This window comes from Phlebotomus papatasi, chromosome 1 (assembly GCF_024763615.1).
Source record: "Phlebotomus papatasi isolate M1 chromosome 1, Ppap_2.1, whole genome shotgun sequence".
NCBI classification, from domain to species: Eukaryota; Metazoa; Arthropoda; class Insecta; order Diptera; family Psychodidae; genus Phlebotomus; species Phlebotomus papatasi.
The window spans coordinates 107,530,036-107,539,108 of record NC_077222.1 but is presented as its reverse complement, the minus strand read 5'-3'; the positions used below and the strand labels follow the sequence as shown (position 1 = coordinate 107,539,108).

Genomic DNA, 9,073 nt, shown 5'->3' with positions numbered 1-9,073 from the left:
TTTTTGAAAGACAATCGAATTCCTAGGATTTAACTTCTTGAGCTTAAAAATCTGTCTTAGTAAACGAGCATGGCGATATAAAGGTTACTTTTAAGGGAACAGAGTTTGAAAAGAATTTTTTTGTGGCACAACGTTCCTTAGAGGAACTTAGGGCTTCCCACAAGGGGAGTGAGGGACATCAATTGTTAGTTTCTTATACAGGAATGGGGTTGTCAGTACCATGTCTTGTGAAATCAAGTGCAGTGAAGCTCACTGAATGCAATTCGAACACCTTTATTGCCAAAAATAAATTCCTGGTGACCTGAAGGGGATTCGAACCCGGGACACTTGCATCATAGAACGATTGGTTTACCAAATTCCTAAGTCATGCCTTTTATCAGTGAATTTGACTGAAATCGCTGAAGTGCTAAGCAAAGAATCTTATTCTTAGGATCTTAGCATAAAAATAAGACTGGGCTCTTTGAATAGAATCTACATTTTTCAATTCGAATAATCAAAGATTAATAAGGTACTAATAAATTAAAGAATATGCGTAAACTTCGAGCCTAGAAACGTAAAATGGAATCAAAGTGGGATTCTTGACAGAACGTAAGAGACATTTGTAGGGGAAAACGCCTTGCCTTAGAATGACTAAAGCGACGGTAAGGAGAAAAATCTAAGGCCAGATAATTTAACCTCACAAACACTGTCTTTACTTTACAATTAACGTACTTCACGGAATGTCCTGCAGCTGAAAGCGCACAGGCAGCGCAGTTGTGCAATGTAGGATAGCTGCAGCAATGTTCTCGCTTAGTCGAGCACAGAAGATTAACCCAAGCTCAAACTTATAAGAGCACAAATACTCGACTTACTTCGCTGCGAGTATGTGTTGCTCGCATGAAGTATAGTGGTAACTTTAAAAACTTGAAATAGCTTGAAAAACTTGATAGCAGTAACTTGAAAAAATTAGTTGTTCAAGGCTTTAGTCGTCCGAAGGTAGAGTGCTTTCCCTTATATAACCAATTTCGATTTATTTACTTCCTAAAGGGCCCAAAGACGCCTGTGAACACCAGGGTTAAAAATAACATTGTAGTAGGACTGTTAAGCGTATAGAAGTTCGATTGAGGGAGTAATACCAAAGACCACCGCCATGGGAAGTTCTCTTTTTTATATGGAGTTATTTGAAGCCAGCGCCTTTACTGAGCTCACAAAGCCGACAAAAATATAGTATATTTATCCCTACACAGGAATAAATAACTTCCAAAAGGGGAACAGTCCTCACTTTTAAGTTATTTCTCGTAACGGTTGCAAATACAGAGAAATTCCCATGTGTGTTTGCACGTAAAAGTACGCTTTGGCTTCAACTCTATAGACCACATATCAGGAGGTGTCCTAGACACACTTACGACTTAAGCCGAGAGATGGCTAAACGTAATGTTGTCGATATTTTCTAATTTGATAGCGAAATAAAGCCCGGATAGTGGAATCCCTTCCCTGTTCGTGTGAAATTCGTTTTCCCGCCTCTCGTTCCAAGTAAGGCCTTTTACTGACGGTATAGTTCTATTGCCCGCCGCTTAGGGATTGACTGACAGGAGACACTGTCAGTCAGTCGGTAACATGGCCTGTAGGGGAATTCTGTAACATTATGACAATGCCATATGACAAATTTTTGTATCAAAATTTGGGTATAGGCCAACATAACAGCAAAGTGAGTATCGAATGGCCAATGCAAGGAGCTCTATAAAGCTTTTAGTAACTGATATAAGTCGGATTTATGATTAGTTCTTCCGGATTTACCATATAAAAAAAAATGAAACTTGTCATATGACATTGTCATACTGTTACAGAATTCCCCTACTGGAAAAGTTCGGATGGGGCAAAGAGTTGGGTCGTTGCCGGGCAATTGGCCGCGATAAGCCTAGGTCTACATAAGGAATCTTTCAGGATAAAAGCCCGGCTACATTAATTATAATCGAAATAATGATTTTATTAATTTCCCAACAGTTTCCCACTAAATAAGCCGTTTTTTGAGTTAAATCGAGAGACGGATTAGTCAGAAACTGATGAAAATGTAAGCTGATCATTATTTTGGTTATAATTACGTTAAGCTGTCTCGCGGCTTAAATTTTCTTAAACTTCTTTTTTAAAAATTCTGAAAGAGACGTGGCTTAATGTGAAATAGTCTTTTAAGGTGTCTACACATTGAGAACAATTTTCGTCAAAAATTACTTTTTTGAAGGAAATTGGCTGCAGTGCTGTAGACAGAAACGTCAAAATTCTGTCAAAAATGCAATTTTTGACAAAAATTGCTCCCAATCTGTAGAGGCCTTTACTGAAATAAGAAATGGTTGATCAATTTCAATTAATTATAAATATTGAAGAAGTGCTTCAAACACATTCTTGTAGGAGGAAAATATTTAAAAAAAAAACTTCGAAACACTCCCTCCATGCCAAAAAATAAATAAATAAATAAAATCAAGGTTGTGTAAAGTGAAGTTATGTCCAAGAATTGTAATGTGAGCGTATGATAAAGAAGATGAGAAAAAAACCCATGAGCAATTAGTGTTGTAAATTTTCAATACAACCCAAAATTTTGTAGTGCACACGAATTTAAACCTAAATACCTAAATTTGGAAATGTCACACGTAAATTTTATGTAAAATTTTTAAAGAGATATCGTCAAAATTTTTAACATTTCACCGTCCTCGTGACAAAATTAAACGTGATTGGAAGTAAATTGTAGAAATAAAATTCGCACGAAATTATCAAAATATACGTGAAAATGTCCTCCCGAACAATTCGAGAAAAAAAAACAAACTTTTTAAAATGGAATTGAAATTTGAAATTAGAGAGCAAAAATTGTCCAAAAACGCAAATGGAGAAATGTTTAGGGTGTTTTCTTTTTGAGTATGAAAGTGGTTTAATTTTAGCACATTTTGACACACAAATGAAAACCAACACGGAGTATTAATAATTGCATAAAAAAAGTAACTTTTATCTTTTAGTTGACAAGTTAATTGTGTTTCTAGTTAGATACAGCGCCGGTGCATTTAGTTTCACATGTAGAAGAAATTGTTTAAAATCTCTGTAGTCCTCTCTCTCTATGAAAATATTTAATAAATATTTTTTAGGAATTATGTATTTTTTAATCAAATTAGTTTTTTAAATATGAAATTCTGTACCTTTCTGCAAAGAGATAAAAAATAGTGCATGTAGATTTGTTAAATTTTTCTTGTATATTTTATGTATATCTGAAGATTTTGTTTTTAAATGAGAAAGAAAAATAGACAAAAAAAATGGTAGAAAATATCAAAATGTTATCATAAAAAAAGCGTAAATAATGTTGAGAAAAAAAGAGTCGTACCACAAGAAAAATTGTGGAATTGAGAGAGTAAAATATTTTGATGAAAAGTAATTGTATTTACTGGCAAAATTTTATCTCTATATTTAGGAGTGATAGTGGAGAAAAGGAACATTTTATGCGACTGAAATATTACTGTAGCTAAATAAATATTAAAATATATATCGCCAAAGGATAAAGCTATGCATTTTTATTGGGGAATGTTGCAGTGTCTAAGGATGGAATGCAGCTATTATGGGCTGGTGGACTTATCCTAATTTAACAGCTACGTTTAAACTCCAGAGTTTCTATGCAGATATTTCCACCAAAGTGCACTAACACTTCTTTCAAAATGGAGTTATTTGTAAATTTATTTCACAAAACACGTATTATTATAATCAACACCAAGAATTACTCACTAGAATCCCGGAAACTGGCTTAACTCTTTCCGGACCGCAGCATATGCTGCAAGCCAAGTTCACCATTTTTTAATCAAAAATATCTAAGCTGAGGAATTAATTGAGGTCCTACAAAAAATATCTTACATTTTTACATCCTTATAGTTTGTAATCATTTACAAGAATAGGATTTTTATCAGTTCTAAATAATTAAAAAACATTGTTTTGCACAGAACATTCATATCCTGCTTTGGGTACTCAGAGTCCCAAAAGAGACGAAAGAGTTAAATCGCAAGATATTTTCGCCTCACAAATAATAGTAATAAATATTAATAATTACACGCGAACTGAGATATAAAATTACAAAAAGTTTCATTATCAACAATAATAATTGTTCAAGATGAACATGCACGTTCATACAAATTATTTTCAAATTAGGATTTTTTAATCTTTGAGGGATAATAATGGGTTTTAATTCATATCGAACTACTTTTGAATACTTAAATCGCCAGAATATTCATCATAAGTCCTCACATCCTAAAAAGGATACGAATAATTCAACAAAAAAGTCGGATAGTTTTGGCTTCACCAAGACTTTACAAAGGTTTTCGTTACCCCTACTTTTCAAGTCAATGACTTATCCTTAAAGGATTTAAGGACTATTACACTATTTTTAGATACTCTTACTACTAGGAATGTCTTGTCATTTCAATTAGAGACGAATAGTTTAACTAATATACGGATTTTAGTTTTGGTTAAATCGAGTCATTTCACGAAGTATACAAAACAAGCCTCACTTTAACGGCAAATATTGAAGAAACTAGGATGCTAAACGATCCTAAATTTTTACCATCCTATTTTCTATATCCTTAACTCTATCTGGTATCAATTTGCTACCATTCTAACAAGTAGTTTCTATGATATTAGAGATTGAAAATTGTCAAATTCTTATTGAAAGTAGGTCATTATGCTTAGTGCTAATGACACCCGTTCATTCACTTCTTGATCAGCATTTTTTCGTCAGCAAAATAAAGAATGTGCAATTTTGCAATGACGCATTATGGGTTCACGAAGTTCACCTTAGTAATTAAGTGGGGTAAAAATGATTTTGTATAAATAGGGTTAATTTTTGTTAAATAAATGAGATTGCGATAGAGATTCCTGAGTTTCACTTCTAGCAGCACGAGAGTGCTTGTTCCAGAGAAATCGCATCTCCCTTTTGGCCCAAGACCAGCGGCATCCTATTGCCTAAGGATTACCAGCGGCCAATTGGCTCCCTACTGCCAGGAAACAGCGGCTTCTCTTCAAGAAGCCTTAAGACCTAGGGCAGGCTTTGAGAATATTTCTGGAGGAATTTTTCCCTAGAGGCATTCATTTGCCGAACTGCAAGGTTGGAAATTTATTTCTAACCTTGGTTAAACTCTCTCGAGGCACCCCCGGGGGTAGCCTACACAAGGGGGCATTACTGCCTTAAGCCCGGTGGCTCGAAAGAGCCGTTACTAGAGGCCGTGAAAACAGCCGAGAGTCAGTTCAAATAGTGGAAGAATCCCCCAGGAAGTTCTCACCAGAGCAAGGGAATAATCTGACGAGATTCGGATTATTCTCTTCCTCTAGCTTCGGCTTTTCAGCTGTTTGGAGCCGAAACATGGTCCTTCGAGCCGGATATTCCTTACAAGATTATCCGGCATCGTTGAGGTCCCAACCCAAGGTGTCTACGCAGAGGACGTTAATCACCAACCAGAGGACTGCTTCTTCCCTGTGGACATACGACAAGCAGTTAGAAGGGAACCTCATCAGTGATCTATCAGCGACACTGACCATACCAACGAGAGTATCTTGGAAAGATATTCGACTCACCGTGACGTCAGTCTCCATAAGACGTCATTTCACCAGCGATTGACATCAGTTTCATCGTTTCTCGTCTCATCAGCAGACAGCTAATTCTCCAAGAAGTAGTGCACGACTCCTTGGAAGGATTCCGGCGAAGGTGTCCTGGGACAGCTCATCCTTCATCCGTTGTCTTCAGGAGGTTCGCAGACGACTTTTCTAAGTCATTCCATCACTGAGTCCAGTCTCACGTGATCAGCAGATTTATTCCAATCTGTGTTGGGTGCCCTCTATTCTCGAGCGGTGTTCCCATTCAACGGCAAACCGGATCCATTGCCAAATCTTCAGCCTGCAGTATTTCTTTAAGGAAACATCGCAGGATCCATCATCGAGTCCTGTCTCCGGTGATTCAACGATATTTTATCGTTAGACGACCTCATCAGAAGGTTCCAGACTACAGTTCTTATCGAATGAAGATTGAGAAAAGTCCAACGTCGTTTCAAGGTCCAGTCCAGACGACATCCATCCAAATCTTATTCAGAAGGTCACTACCATAAGAACGTTCTTCACAATCCTCGAGGAGAAAAACACTTTATCAGTTGACTGATCTTCGGTGAATTTACTCACCAGACTTCATCAATTTCTGGGAAATTTACGCCTTTCCAGAAAGAATCCAGCATCCGCCCAGATCCATTGGGAAAGCAATCACATTCGCTGATTGCCACAGCTTGTTGACTCACCACCTCGCTCCAACATTTCCAGAAGACAAGAGGGTGGAAATCCAAGAATCAAAAAAGCGGCAAGAGCACTCTATATATGAATGCTTCTTCATAAATTTGCTAATCCAGGCATTTTCCTTGTGGGACACCACACATTCTTCAGTATCTTCAAAATCAACTAGAGATACAGAATTATCTCAGACTCACTGCACCATCCACGCACTCACGAAATATATTCACAGATATCACTATCACGCGGAGAGGATGCAAAGTCCAACACGTCACATTCCGCATTAATTTCACACAATTCATCTACAATTAAAAATCAAAAGTGCAAACGTTGGAAGATTGAAGCGGCAATCCACGACGCGCGAAGAAGGCACAGTGAGGATCAGATTACATTTGGGTAAATCACACGTCCAGTGTTGACACACACCAAAACTTTCTTCAATAATTCCCTACAACTCTACTATCAGAATGGCTCATTCAAATCCAACGGAAGAAGAAATTCCATCAACTGAAGAAAACATCAGACTGTTGTCTCATTGGTTAGTCCAGTTTCCCAAACTACCTGCCATTGAGATCAAGAAGTTTTCCGGCAACGAAGAAAATTGGCATTCCTTCTTTGAGCTCTTTAACACAGTCATTCACGAAAATCCAAGGCTCAAAGATGTAACAAGGCTCCAGTATTTGATGTCATATCTTGAAAAAGGACCACTGTCCTTGATTGATCACCTGACACTCTCCAACGCCAATTATGCCAGTGCTATCAGCATCCTTAAAACCAGATATGAAAGCAAAAGGATTTTGGTCGCATCTTACGTCAAACCTTTAGTCAGGTACAAGAAATTCAAAATCTACTCCGCTGAAGATGTTATTGGGCTACATGATCGCATCAACGTGTCTCTTACGGGACTTAAGAATCTTCAGTACGACATCAGTTCCTGGGATCCCTTAATCGTATCCATCGCCATGAACAAATTTGATTCTGAAACTGCTAAAGCTTTTGAGGAGACTTTGCCTGATACAACGACGGTTCCATCCTTGGAAGAACTTCAGAACTTCCTTACAAGAAGATACAGAATCCTAAAAGCCATAGGAAACAACTCCAAGAGCAACTAAGAGGATCCGTTATTCCTGGGCGCGGGCCCCAGTATGTTCAAGATGAACATGCACGTTCATACAAATTATTTTCAAATTAGGATTTTTTAATCTTTGAGGGATAATAATGGGTTTTAATTCATATCGAACTACTTTTGAATACTTAAATCGCCAGAATATTCATCATAAGTCCTCACATCCTAAAAAGGATACGAATAATTCAACAAAAAAGTCGGATAGTTTTGGCTTCACCAAGACTTTACAAAGGTTTTCGTTACCCCTACTTTTCAAGTCAATGACTTATCCTTAAAGGATTTAAGGACTATTACACTATTTTTAGATACTCTTACTACTAGGAATGTCTTGTCATTTCAATTAGAGACGAATAGTTTAACTAATATACGGATTTTAGTTTTGGTTAAATCGAGTCATTTCACGAAGTATACAAAACAAGCCTCACTTTAACGGCAAATATTGAAGAAACTAGGATGCTAAACGATCCTAAATTTTTACCATCCTATTTTCTATATCCTTAACTCTATCTGGTATCAATTTGCTACCATTCTAACAAGTAGTTTCTATGATATTAGAGATTGAAAATTGTCAAATTCTTATTGAAAGTAGGTCATTATGCTTAGTGCTAATGACACCCGTTCATTCACTTCTTGATCAGCATTTTTTCGTCAGCAAAATAAAGAATGTGCAATTTTGCAATGACGCATTATGGGTTCACGAAGTTCACCTTAGTAATTAAGTGGGGTAAAAATGATTTTGTATAAATAGGGTTAATTTTTGTTAAATAAATGAGATTGCGATAGAGATTCCTGAGTTTCACTTCTAGCAGCACGAGAGTGCTTGTTCCAGAGAAATCGCATCTCCCTTTTGGCCCAAGACCAGCGGCATCCTATTGCCTAAGGATTACCAGCGGCCAATTGGCTCCCTACTGCCAGGAAACAGCGGCTTCTCTTCAAGAAGCCTTAAGACCTAGGGCAGGCTTTGAGAATATTTCTGGAGGAATTTTTCCCTAGAGGCATTCATTTGCCGAACTGCAAGGTTGGAAATTTATTTCTAACCTTGGTTAAACTCTCTCGAGGCACCCCCGGGGGTAGCCTACACAAGGGGGCATTACTGCCTTAAGCCCGGTGGCTCGAAAGAGCCGTTACTAGAGGCCGTGAAAACAGCCGAGAGTCAGTTCAAATAGTGGAAGAATCCCCCAGGAAGTTCTCACCAGAGCAAGGGAATAATCTGACGAGATTCGGATTATTCTCTTCCTCTAGCTTCGGCTTTTCAGCTGTTTGGAGCCGAAACAATAATAAAAATATCTGCACAATAAACCCTTAAAAGTTAAGTTTTATGAGATACAGTGAATACTAAGCCCTGTTTGCAGTGTATCAGGAACTGACTTGGCTGTGAACGAGCTTAGTTGTTTCTGGATTTTAGTCGTAAGTATCTTCAGTACATAATTCTGTTATGATCCAGAAATTAAGTAGAGTAAAATAGGCTAATTATGAATCGAATTTTTATTCCTAATCTTTGAAACTTCCTCAATGTTTCAGATGGGTAAATGAAAAAGTAACCGAAAAAATATCTATCTTTTCCTTCTGAAACAGTGTAAAACATCAAATTCCAAGATTAGGTTCTCTTCAAAAATTAACCTATTTCACCATAGATCCAGTAGGGGAATTCTATAACAGTAATTTAATTTTTTA

The 9,073-nt window shown here is 37.2% G+C and overlaps 1 protein-coding gene across 1 annotated transcript; it reads left to right on the top strand.

The window, feature by feature from the left end:
• Positions 1-6,740: 6,740 nt before the first annotated feature.
• Positions 6,741-7,385, top strand: LOC129809931 (uncharacterized). The gene has a single exon (XM_055860088.1). The coding sequence runs from the start codon at positions 6,741-6,743 to the stop codon at positions 7,383-7,385; it is 645 nt and encodes a 214-aa protein (XP_055716063.1).
• Positions 7,386-9,073: the final 1,688 nt, after the last annotated feature.